Genomic DNA, 13684 nt, shown 5'->3' with positions numbered 1-13684 from the left:
TTTGATAACTTTTAAAACTAAATATTTCTGGAATCTGTTCCCTTTTCATACCTACTGCCATTGCCCTAATTGCTTCTTATTTGGGTTAACATAGTCGTTTCATAATTAATTAGCCTATAGTCTTTGCTATTTTTCACTCTACTCTTCCCAATCCATCCATCCTAGAGGTTAAAGGATTAGGCTTCAGAGATCAGAATTACTTTGAATCCATCCTCTGTCCCTTAATAACTGTGTGAATTGGACAAGTTACTGTTTTCTCATATGTAAAATAAAGATAATAGTATCTACCATAGAGTTGTAGTGGTGGGAGGAATACATGAGATAATCAATGCGAAGTGCTCAGGAGCACTCTGCCTAGCACAGGGTAAGTGCTCAATGAATATTAACTATTAATTTCTGTTCCTCAAGGCTCCTAGAGATTTATCCAAAGTGCAGTCTCTAATCAAATCACTGACTGCTCATCACCTACAGGATAAAGTTTAAGCTGCTTAATGTGGCATGAAAGGACCTCCATGTTCTTTCTTACTTAGAATTTGTTATTTACTCCTCCTTTATTTCATGCCTACTACGTTACTAGGAATAGCAAGCTAACTATAAGCGAATCTCTGTGTTGACCTTGTTTCCTGCCCCTCTTTTTGCCTTTGTTATCCTCTGCTTGGTGCTTGGATTTTCTTCCCACTATCCTTTCCTCTGGTTAATTCCTACTGACCCATTTATTACTTCCTTCAGAAATCTTACTTTAATATCTAACCCCTCTCTCTTCATTATCTGGGAATGCCTTAATTTCTCAATTATTTTTGCAGGACAGTTTTGCCAGATATAAAATTCCCAATTGAGAGTCTTTTCTTTCAGCACTTTACTAGTAAACATATCTATCATCCATTGCCTTCTGGCATTCAAAATTTCAGCTGATGAATCTGTGTGTTAGCTTATTGATAATCTCTTGTATGTGAAGAGTTGCTTTTCTCTTGCTGCTTTAAATAGTATTGTTTTATTTTATTGTTTTTCTTCTCATTTTATTTATTTATTTATGCACCTTTAAAGCAATTTATCTTTATTGTTGAAAGTATTACAGATGTGTCCTTCCCCCCCCCTTGTCTCCCTCCCCCTCCCCCCCAAGGCTTTCACCTCCTTATTATCTGTGTCTATGGGTTATGCATATGAGTTCTACAGCTAATCTCTTCCTGTCCCTCCTCCCCTCTTTAAATTTTAATTTCCAATTGTTTATTGCTACTATATAGACATAAAATTAATTTTTGTAAGTTGACTTTTATCAGTCTGAATGTTTACGTTCCTCTCCATTCATATGTTGAAATCCTAACTCCCAAAGGTATTAGTAAGTAAAAGGTGAGGGCTTTGGGAGGTTATGAGCATGGAGTCCTCATGATTGGGATTAGTTGCTTTTTAAAAGAGACCACACAGCCCTGGCCGGTTTGGCTCAGTGGATAGAGAGAGCATTGACCTGCAGACTGAAGGGTCCCAGGTTCGATTCCTATCAGGAGCACATGCCTATGTTTCAGGCTTGATCCTCAGTAGGGGGCATGCAGGAGGCAGCCAATCAAGGATTCTCTCTCATCATTCATGTTTCTATCTCTCTTTCTCCCTTCCTCTCTGAGGTAATATATATATTACTAGGGAGACCACACAGAGCTCCCTAGCCTCTCTGCCATGTGCGGACATCATGAGAAGGCACTGTCTTATGACCCAGAAAGTGGGCTGTCATCAGATACCAAATCTCCTAGTACCTTGGTCTTGGACTTCCCAGCCTCCATAAGAAGTAAATTTCTGTTGTTTATAAGCTGCCTAGTCTATGGTATTTTGTTATAGCAGCCAAAATAACTGATAATTCCCTATCTTTCAGTGTCTTCAGGATCTATGGCATCACCTCTTTTTAAATTCCTAATATTCTTTATCTGGCTTCTCTCTTTTTTTCTTTGTCATTCTGGCTAGAAGCTTATTGATTTTATTAATCTTCTCAAAAAATGAACTTTTAGTCTAATTGACTTTTTTTTTTCCTGCTGTTTCATTCATTTATTTATTTTTATCTCATTAGTTCCTTGTTTGCTGTGAGCTTAATTTGGTCCTTTCTATTTTCTTAAGGTGGATTTTAGGCTATTGCTTTGAAACGTGCTTCTTTTTTAAATATAGTAATTCAATGCTATAAATTTCTCTCTACGCACTGCTTTAGCTACTTCTCACAAATTTTGAAATGTTATGTTTTGTTTGCATTTAATTTAAATTGTTCTAATTTCTCTTGTGACTTACTCTTTGACTCATGGATATTGAGAAATGTGTTATTTAATTTTAAATCTTTGGGGATTTTTTGTTACTGGTATCTGGTTTAATAATTCCTTTGTGCTCAGAGAACATATTTTGTGTGTGTTAAATTTGTCAAGATTTGGTGTATGGCCCAGAATATGGTCCATCTTGGTGAATATTCTGTAAACTGCATGTTGGGGTACAGTTTTCTATAAATGTTAATTTGGTTAACTTATCATTAATTGTGTTGTTCAGGTTTTCTACATCCTTACTGAATTTCAGTCTACTTTTTCTGTTGATTACTGAGAGAGGAGTATTGAATTTTCTAACTATAATTTTGGATTTTTCTGTTTCTTTGTCTTATTTCAGTTAGGGCAATCCTTTATATTTTTCATTTGTTCACTGAGCATTATATCTCTTGTCCTTTCTACTCCATGAGTTATTGTTTAAAGTAATGTGAAATATTTAAAAGCTAACAGGTACTATATAAATTTAAGTAAGTTATATAAACACTGGTAAATGCTATCTTAAAGCAGGGAACTCATTTGCTGTCTATATGTGACTATGAGTAGGTTTATAATTTTAAAATTATTCCTATGTTTTATTCAAAATTAGGGAATATCATCTTACAGGAAAGAAAGATTTAAAGGGACCACTTATGAGATGTTTAAGTAATTTTATATTTTGTATGATTCAATGTTTTAGACACATTGTTTAATTTGAAAAACTTCATTGCATTTCTTTCTCTTTTTAGGATTATAATTCTCAGATGGGATTAAGCATTCAGGTACCTGATGAAGATATTTATGAAATAATTCAAATAGATGGAACTGGTGATACATCTTCCAATGATGAAATAGAAAGTACAAAAGATGTAGATGAGCATGAAGTTCTAGAGATTATTGATGCAGGAGACCTGAAGGTACTTGAAGGAGAAGCTGATAACATATCAAATGGAGATTCAACTACTAACAGTAGTGATAACGAAGACCCTCAAACAGACATTGTGGAAGAGGTGAGCATTACTTTTGAGTTGAAACTTACTTTATTCAGTTTACAACATTTGTACTTTCATATACTTTGGAACCAAGAGGAATAACAATTAAGATTAACTTTGTCTTTAGTGTTAAAATGAGACTTATTTGTATGCTAATATTTAAACTTTTAATCTGAAACTTGTAATTTACACCAGTAGTAAGTATTTAGGAATCGGCTACTATAGTTGTTGATCTTAACATCTTGCTGACCGTGTTTCTGTGTCTGAATGCTGCTGACAGGTCACGAGTTAACTTCTGTCTTTTTTCAACTCGTCAGTCAGTATTTCCAGAGACATGACAAGCAATACATCTAATTCTTTCCATCCATTTTTTATTATGGCAAAAGTTTTTAAAAAGACATGTCATAGCAGAGAGAAATGTTTGAGCAAATTATGTACAGCCACTTTGTCTGATTGTCCGAGTGACTTTGGTAGTCAGTTGAAAGATAGTACTTTATCAGAAGATAGTAATGAGTCTGACATTAGACCATCACGAAGGCAAAAGAGAAATGTGATAGTATCTGACAGTGAAAGTGATTCCAAAGAAGAATGGGCAAAAAAAAAAAAAAAGATATTTTACCAGCCTTGGAGGGTTATAAAAATATTTCAAGCATAACTGTTCAGCTTGAGGACCCACAAAGTATAAGTGAAGTAACCAATTTATTTTTTGATAAGGATTTTTTTGATCTCATTACTTCTCAAATAAATTTATACCAGTACTAAATGGAAAAATACCACAAAGCCTCTGCTAAAACTTCAACATGGACTGAATTACTTATATGGATATAAAGAAATTTCTTCATTTAATTATATTGATGAGACTAACAAGCCAGAATGGGAGGATTACCAGTCAACTGATCCTTTACTTGATCACCCATATTTCCAAAAACTGTGACTAAAAAGAGATTCAAGCAAATACATTCTTAATGATAATTCACAAACAACATGTAACACAGACCGTTCTTACAAAGTCAGACCTCTTTTGGATCACTATCTCGAAATTTAAATCTTTATATATACCAAAACAGCAGTTATCACTTGAGGAAGTAATGATTCCATGGAGAGGACGCCATCAGATTCAAGACATATAATCTGGCAATAAAATATGGAATTTTAGTAAGAATGCTTTGTGAAAGTGAGAGTGGCTGTGATTGCAACTTCGAGATATATACAGGTGAAGGCAAAAAGTTACAACAGACTATATTATCCGTCTTACAGCCTTTTCTTGGTTCTTGGCATCATATTTACCAACATAATTACTACAACAGCGTGTCTACAGCTGAACTACTCTTGAAGAACAAAACACTGGTCTGTGGAACAGTAAGGGGAACTGTGGGTTGCCAAAACTACTAAAAGAAAAGTAGCCAGTTGCATGGACAAGTTCTAGCTCAAAATAGCCTGTCCACAGGTGTTAACTAGAGATTGTGTGAAGTTTAGGGGATGGAAGTGTAGGTAAAGAAGGCATCCAGGACAGAGGCATATGCTGTCTACTCTAATCCTAATAATGTACCAAAGTTTTTATGGAACATGGTAATTAAGAAGCATGTAAGTAGTAATAACTGTCTTTTATGGTGTTCTTGCATATGTGCCAGGTATCATATTAAGTCTTATCTGCCTTACATTATTTAACATTTCCACTGCCTTATGGGTTGTTTTAATTACCTCATTTTTTTCAGATGAGAAAACTGAGAAATGAGGAGTTTTAATAATTTTCCGAAGATAAGTAGTCAACCTCATGCTCTTTGACTTTTAAGTACACTACTGTTCTGACTCTCCAAGATATATGTACATATGCCTACTTTTAAAAAATTCAAAGCATCATTAAATTCCTTAATGTGACCATCTTTCATCTTTCATCTTTAGGACCCCTTAAATTCTGGAGATGATGTTAGTGAACAGGATGTGCCAGACCTGTTTGACACGGATAATGTAATTGTCTGTCAATATGACAAGGTACTGTATTCATTTTTTAGACTTTGGGTTTATTAGCTGCATTAATAGTAGAAAGGTGTGTAAAATGATGGGGAATATGATGGTGAATTATAGTTCACAGTTAAATTAATCTTGAAATATCTCATTAATTGTATAAATTTGCGGGGTCTCAGTGATACAAAAAAGTGGTAGTCCTTGTCTAAAGAAGGCGAGAATCTTATTGAAACAAGATGTTTCTGTATGGAATAATAGAATGGCATGAAATAAGATGGTAGGTAAATCAAAAGCTAAAATATGTGACAGATAAATCAAATGCTAAGGTGAGTGGCATGTAAAACAATTGCCCAGATATGTACATACATATTGCTAAGATATTGTACATACAGTAAGCCCTAAAAGTGGCTAGGAGATACAAGAAATCATTTGTAGCTGGAGTTCTCTACAAATCCTTCGTGAGTGATGTGAGGTTTTGAAATAGTCTTGAATGATTTATAGGATATAGGTAAGTGTAGAGAGTAGGCATTTAGAGTAGAATAGCCTGATAAAAAGGCAGAGATATGAATGCATGTAGAATGTACAAGGGACAGTGAAGGATAGCTCTGCCTTGACTAAAGTGTTCTCCTTTTGGATGTATTAGGAAATGAGGCTGGGTGGGAAACAAAGTTGTGAGCAGGTTGGAAAATCCAAAATCCTGGTAGGAGAAATCCAAACTTGATTTAATGGGTATTGGTCTTCTGAGAATGTTATTGAAAAAATTGTAATTGGGTTTACAAACTGGCAGTGTCTGATGATTTGAAAGAGGAAAATAGTAAGAACAGAGATAGTGCATACGTGAAGTGATCAGAACCAGACTAAGGGTGGCAGTAGACCATGGAAGAATCAAAGATTATGATGAAAGGATCAGTGGGCCTTGGTGATTAGCTGGATATTAGAGAATGATCGACAAGGGAGAGTTGAAGGCATCTCTCAAGTTTCAAGCCTAGAAATTAAATTAGTAGTAATTTAACTGTAGTAAATAAAATATAATACTCTTTTTTTCTTTTTTTAAAAAACACTATAATGTGATTATGTAGTAGAATTATCAGTTTTTGTCCTTATACATATTTACATTTATTTTTTAGAAGATTTGAGATGTAATTCACAAACTACACAGTTTACCTAATTAAAGTATATAGTTCAGTGGTATTCAGTACATTCATGGATATGTGCAATCCTTAACACAACCAATGTAGAACATTTTCATCACCTTGAAAAGAAACCTCATGCCCATTAGTTCTCACTACTACAGGCTGTTCAAAAAAATGTATATACACAATGTCTGTAGAGTCTATTATATTTTGAAAATGAAATGTATTCAAGATGTGAATGTTTTTTTGGGACACTGTATAGATCTCCTTATTTCCTCCCAGCCCCACTGCCAGGCCTGAGGAACCATTAATCTACTTCCTGTCTCTTAAGATTTCCCTATTCTGGAGTTTCATATGAAAGAAATCATGTAATATGTGGTCTGTTGTTACTGGCTTCTTTACTTCACACAGTGTTTAAAATTTCATCCGTGTTGTAGCATGTAACAGTTCTTCATTCCTTTTTATTGCTGAATACTAGTCTATTGTATGGCTATTCCACACTGCATTTTCTGTTGATGAATTGGGTTGTTTCCACATTTTGGGTAGTAAGAAGAATTCTGCTATAAACATTTGTGTACAAGTTTTTGTGTGAGCATATATTTCCATTTCTTTCTAAGAGTGGCATTCCTGGGTCATGTGATAATAGTTTGAGGAACTACCATATTGTCTTCCAAAGTGGCTGTACCAGTTTTCATTCCCACCACAATATATGATGGTTTAGATTGCTCCATATTCTCACTAATACTTGTTACCTGACTTTTTGATCCTATCCATCCTAGTGGGGGTGAAGTGGTACCTCACTGAGGTTTTGATTTGCATTTCCCTGATGACTAATGCATGTTTACATCTTTGACTTTTTTTCATGAACAATTTCAATATACTTGGGTGAAATAGAGGATGGTATTTAGAATGTTGTAAAAATCATTTTTTCTAAAAATAAGTTTGTTTTCTCCCCTATAACATTTCATTCAGATAGAAAATGGCAATTTAGATGCTGGTGAACATAAGCATAAGAAGGAATAGGTAACAGAAAAGGGACCAGACTTAGTTTACCTTTTTGTAAATAGTATATTGCCTTCTATGAAGGAAACATTATAAGGCACCAAATTATATGTGCATTCTATAGAGGCACAAATAATTTTCTAGACCATTATGGGTAGAGTAACCTTATTGAACTTCATTGTGGGAAATAGCTTGTAATTAATTACATAGTGCTTTGTATTTTTCAAAGTATTTGCTCATTTCCTTTTGTTTCTTAATAACCTTGTGGGGTAGATAGAAGGAGTGATATTAGATGTATAGTGTTAACAAATCTAGTTGTCTGAGGGTACTCTCTAATTAGTTAATATTTTAAGTAATAAATTTTTTAATGGAAATCAGGGCATTGGGGAACTATTGGAAAGTTTTTTAAAGAAGAGTGCTGAAGTCAAAAGATAACTTGCAAAGAGAATGTATCTCTAAGGTTAGTGTAGAATGGGAAAGACCACTTGTGGCAGTGAATTTTTGTAAAAGAGTAATTTCCCAGTTTTGGTCATTAGTTGGCTTGTTTCAAGTAGTATTGGATGACTCAAGTGAATTGACTTTTCAGTAGTTTTTTAAGAGTTTTACTAGTCAGTGTGTTTTGAAGGCCAGTAACGTCAGTTCCCCCTGGGAGAATTATCAATGCAGGATTTTGTGTCTTACCTCAGACTACTGGATCAGAATGCACATTTAAACAAGACTCTGCCAGGTCATTTGCATGCTCATTAAACTTTGAAAAGCACTTTTAAAAAAGTATATTTTTGGGTTTGATTAGCATATGGAATTGGAATTCACCTTTAAACTTTATGTTAACAATTGGGGGAATACTTTGCAAATATTACGATGTGCAGTGAGAAAAGGTCAAATGAAGGTTACTGGTCAAGATGCTGTGTGACAATTACTTGAAGTGTATGGACATGTTATTTCAGAAGCCTAGGGAAAGTCCAAGATTAATATAAAGGGTAAAGTAATAAGAATATCATAGGGAAGATTAATGGTGAAATGAAACTTTTTACTGTAGATGAGCGTGTTCTGTGCTATAAATAGGATACTATTTATAGCTAAATGTGAAACTATTTGAATATGTTGCATCTGCATTTAACAATATCAAACTTTTGCTTATAGCTGGCTTTGTCCCTTAGAAGCTAGTACAGTGAGTAATTGCTAATTGTGTAGCATAGTATTTCCCTTTCTTGTTCTCTCTCCTGCATACACACACACACACACACACACACACACACACACACACACTAGTGGCCCAATGCATGAAATTCATGCAAGAGTAGGCCTTCTTTCCCTGGGCTGCCGGCACCAGCTTCCCTCTGGCACCCGGGACCCAGGCTTCCCTCTAGCCGCCAGCAGGCACCCGGGACCTAGGCAGCCCGGGTTCGTCTGGAAGGTAGTCTGGAAGGACGTCCAGTCTAATTAGCATATTATGCTTTTACTTTATATATAATATAAATATAAATTTTATATATAATATAAAATAAAAGCATATATAACATATATGTATAATATGTGTGTGTGTGTGTGTGTGTATATATATATATATATATATATATATATATATATCTACACTAATAAAAGAGAAACATGGTAATTGGTGTACGACCGCTACCCTTCCCATTGGCTAATCCCCCTGTCACTCACAGAGTAGGGCCGAGATATGCAAATTAACTGGCAGTCAAGATGGCGGCCGGCAGCCAGGCAGCTGATGCGAACAGGGAGGCTTGCTTGCTTCAGTGACGGAGAACTCCAACGTTCCCTGCCTGACTTGCCGGCCTCTCAGCTGCAACTCTAAGCAACTATGTTGTGAATATAGAAGCTAACAAAACCCCAGAAACCTGCTTTACTCAGCGGGGCTTCAGCCAGCCAGACTGCAACATTGTATCAAATACAGATGGTAAACAAAGGCCAGAAAAAAAAGAAAAAAAGGAGCGGTTGGGAGCTTCAGTCCCAGCCTGAAAACAGCCCTCAGCCCCTCAGCCAGACTGGCCAGGCACCCCAGTGGAGACCCCCACCCTGAAGGGTGTGTGACCAGCTGCAAACAGCCATCATCCCCTCATCCAGGCTGGCCAGGCACCCCAGTGGGGACCCCCACCCTGATCCAGGACACCCTTCAGGGCAAACCAGCCAGCCCCACCCATGCACCAGGCCTCTACACTATATAGTAAAAGGTTAGTATGCCTCCAGCACTGGGATCAGCGGAGCCGCGAGGCCTCCTGGCACCGGGATCAGCGTGACAGGGGGCAGCACCCAAACCCCCTGATCGCGCTGCAGCTCTGTGTGTGACAGGGGGCGGGGCCCCAATCCCCCCACCCCACGGGCCCTGCTCTGTGTGTGACAGGGTAGAGCCATAACCTCCCCATTGGCCCTGCCCTGAGTATGAGACTGGCGGCGCCCCAACCACCTGATCGGCCCTGCTCTGTGGGTGATAGAGGGCGGCACCCCAACCCCCTGATCCGCCCTGCCCTGAGTGTGACAGGGGGCGGTGCCCCAACTCCCCTATCGGCCCTACTCTGTGAGTGACAGGGGGGAGCTCCTCAACCCCCTGATCGGCCCTGCTCTGTGCATGACAGGGTATGGAGCCCCAACCCCCCTGATGGGCCCTGCTCTGTGCGTGACAGGGGGCGGTGCCCCAACCCCCCAATTGGCCATACCCTGAGTGTGACTGAGGGTAGCATCGCAACCTCCCAATCTGCCCTGCTCTGTGCATGACAGGGGAAGGCGCCCCAACTCCCCAATCGGCCCTGCTCTGAGCCCGACCGGGGGCTGCACCTAGGGATTGGGCCTGCCCTCTGCCACCCGGGGGCAGGCCTAAGCCAGCAGGTCGTTATTTCCCGAGGGGTCCCAGACTGCGAGAGGCCACAGGCCAGTCTGAGGGACCCCCCCTTCCCCCGAGTGCACAAATTTTTGTGCCCCGGGCCTCTAGTGTGTGTGTGTGTATATATGTATATATATATATTGGATCCAGTATACACATCATTAAAAACAACAAAACACTTTTATACCATGAAAAGTCTGGTTTCTACTCTCTTATCATTTGTGCTTCCTACCAGTAGTGCCCTGTCCCTGCCTTAAGTACAAATAAGTAACCAGTTATATTAGTTTCTGAATATATTTCCAGAGTCTCTTTATTCAAGTACAAGCCTAAAAGGTAGCACAAGAATCTTGTATTCTGCACCTTGTTTTTTAAAGAGAATATATCTTGGAGAAATTTGTGCTAGTATTGTATAGCTGTATAATATTCCATTGTAGAATTATTAAGATTTATTATTTAATAATTATTTAATAATTCTAATGATTCCCTGTTGATGAATATTTGAGTTGTTTTTCAGTCATTTGCTATTGAATGGCCAGGTACATAAGACAGTTATTTCTACTAAATAAACCCAAGAAGTGAGATTACTGAGACAAAGGGCAAATGTATATGGTTAGATATTGCCAAAATGCTTTCCTGCATGATATTCCAGTATATACTCCCATTACAATGGTTGAGAGTGCTTTTCTTTTCATAAAGCTTTGCCAATATACTTAGAAACTAATATAAGTGGTTATTATGAAGGGTGGAAAATGATATCTTGGTGAAATTTTTAACTTTTTGCTTGTTTAAGGGCCATTTATATTTTATGTGAATTGTTTGTTCATAATCTTTGTCTATTGATTTCTAAGAGCTCTGTTATTTGGGGGGTGGGTGGGAAATTAGCCTTGTTATATGCATAAATACTTTTTCCTGAGTTTGTTTTCAATGCTTTCTCTTTCTTTCATGCAGATGTTGAATTTGGCAACCTTTATTTTTATGGCTTCTAAATTTTGAGTCATGAATAGAAAGTTCTTGCCTCAAGAGTTTCAAGGGATCACCACGTTTTCTTCTAGTATTTCTTTGGTTTCTTTTGCGGGGGTGGGGAGAGATTAACCGGGGAATTTATATGCATACTGGAGGCCCAGTGCATGAATTCATGCACCTTGAAAGGAACTGTAGGCTGTGAGGCTGTGGTGGGCACAGGGGCAGATCTCATCCCATCCTTTGTGACCCTGCCTGGCCTCTCCAGCTGTGGTCCCCGGTCCCCTGTCTGCAGGCAGCCCCGCTCCCACTGCCACCACTCCCACATGCTGACGGCACCGGCCCCATTTGCACCCGCAGGGCAGGAAGTTGTTTTTGTTTTTTTTAAGAACTCCCATTTAGGGTTAGAATAATCACATGTGATATGCAAAGAAATGTAAATAATACTTTGACTTTAAATTAATTAATTTAGACTATGTTTCTTCCTACAGATTCATCGAAGCAAGAACAAATGGAAATTCTATTTGAAAGATGGTGTTATGTGTTTTGGAGGGAGAGACTATGTATTTGCAAAAGCCATTGGTGATGCAGAGTGGTAAAACTTAGGAGCTCGATACATCATAAACATCAGTGGGACTATATCATGCATTGTGAAACTTGTTTTTGCTTCAGTATAGTCCACAAAGCTGCTTAAATTTTGGTTCACTGGAATTTAATAAAATTATAATTCAGATGCAGATATGAATATACAATTTTATATTTCTTTCATTTACTAATTTAAAAGGGTCTTTTTTTGTTAAACCCTCATTATCTGTACCATAACAAAGCATAGATGCATCAGGTGTGATGGAGCATGAGGAAATGTCACATTTATTTCCCTTGAAGTAAAATTTAAATCAGACTATAGTTCCCCTGCATAGTGAAATCAGGATCAGTTAATAGATTGGAGCCAGTGTTTCTCCCATCTCTCACCAAGTAGTAGCAGGATATATAAGAGGGCCTCTCTGGGTCTTTTAGTCTATACTCCTTACTCGCAATCAACCCAGATGGTTCCTTGGAGGCAGATGCCTCTGCTAAACCCATGCTATACATGAACAAGGAAATCTTTGCTGAGGCCAGGGTTCCTGAGCTAAGAATCAGCCTCTCTGGGCTTATCCTGTGGCCAGGTCATTCTTACATCCTTCTATCTCTGGAGAATTGTGAGGGTTAGGGTTAGGTTCCCATTCTATTTGTTGAAACTTTAGACTTCTGTTCTCTTCCTAGTCATACTGGGTTTCCCCTTTCTCAGTTTTTAAAATATTTTTCTTACAGTGGAAGACCCCTTTCCAAACTCTTTTATCTCTCAAAGATACTACCTCTCGTAATTTTCCCTAACAGGGAATCCCCTCATTGAGTGTAGGCTTTCTAAAACAAAAGTCAGGAAAAGATACTCTCTTCAGGAACCTCTGCTTAGGCCAGATGAGATTGCTTGCTCTTATTAGTGGCAAGAAGACCTGGATAAATGTCTTAAAACCAGGGAGAGAAAACAATGTAAAACGCAGATAGCTCTCATTTTCCTGCACCAATAAAAACAAAGAAAATCGTCCTCCAAATTATTCTGTAATACTCTCTTTCTTAGTAGATTCACATCCATCAAAGGAACATTTTCCTCATGTTCTGCTTCTCTTAAGGGGTAGAGTCTACATGTTCTCTAAATTTAGGATCCTTAATCTCAGCTTTGAGCAGTGTTCTCCAGGACAGTACTCTCACTCAGACAGCAGTTCTGGGTTGAGTGGGTTATGGTCTGTGAAAGGATGAGATACCTTGATCTGACAGGTCACAGGGTGAATTCCCCATTTCCTGTATGGAAATAACCCCAATTAGAAAGTTTAATTTATTCCAACACTTGTCTTGTTTTGCCCAGCTACTATTAGTCATGTCAGAATCTGGATAAATCTCTCTGGGCTTTGGACAACATATGTGGGGTATTATCTTTGGTTTAAAATTGGCAGCTGCATGAGGATTCAGTTTGTACTAGTAAGTGGGCTGGTCTCCTAACCAGATCCTCCAGCTATCTCTGCTTTTTCCTCAGAGTGATTGTCCTTTACCATACTACCACTATTTTAGGTCTGTCTTTGCCTATTGAAAACTTCCGGGTGCTGTGGGTTCTCTTCATGGATGTTGCCTATCATGAAATGGCCATCTTTTCCACATGGAGAGCAAAAAGAGGGCACTTATTCTTCATGTTTGTCCTTGAAATGTACCCCTCCAGTGCTGAGTACACTTTCTAGTCTTCTTCCTGTTTCTTCCTCCCAGGCTCATCCAGTCACTATGTGCTGTAGGCAAACCTTATTGCAAATTACAGTATAAGGGCTGAATTTAGTGACAGGGTAAATTCACTTGGGAATTGGGGTTTAATGTGTTTGGGAGAGGCAATAATAGTTGTTTCTAAAATTCCTTTCCTCCTTTCCACTGTGAATTTTAAATTGTCACTTTGCTTCAGTGATTTTTTAATTTTAATTTTTTATTTCTTTATTGATTAAGGTA

General features: G+C 38.0%; 1 protein-coding gene across 1 annotated transcript in view; it reads left to right on the top strand.

Moving 5' to 3' along the window:
• The window catches only part of GTF2A1L (general transcription factor IIA subunit 1 like), a 33958-nt gene extending 21648 nt beyond the window's left edge, over positions 1-12310 (top strand). The window contains exons 7-9 of the mRNA XM_059659892.1: positions 3014-3274; positions 5159-5248; positions 11650-12310. Coding sequence (XP_059515875.1) covers positions 3014-3274; positions 5159-5248; positions 11650-11757 — 459 coding nt within the window. The 3' untranslated portion in view covers positions 11758-12310. The remainder of the gene's footprint in view (positions 1-3013; positions 3275-5158; positions 5249-11649) is intronic.
• The last annotated feature ends 1374 nt before the right edge of the window (positions 12311-13684 follow it).

This window comes from Myotis daubentonii, chromosome 12, assembly GCF_963259705.1.
Source record: "Myotis daubentonii chromosome 12, mMyoDau2.1, whole genome shotgun sequence".
NCBI lineage: Eukaryota > Metazoa > Chordata > Mammalia > Chiroptera > Vespertilionidae > Myotis > Myotis daubentonii.
Note: the sequence above shows the minus strand (reverse complement) of the source record. Positions and strands in the feature narration are given on the sequence as shown.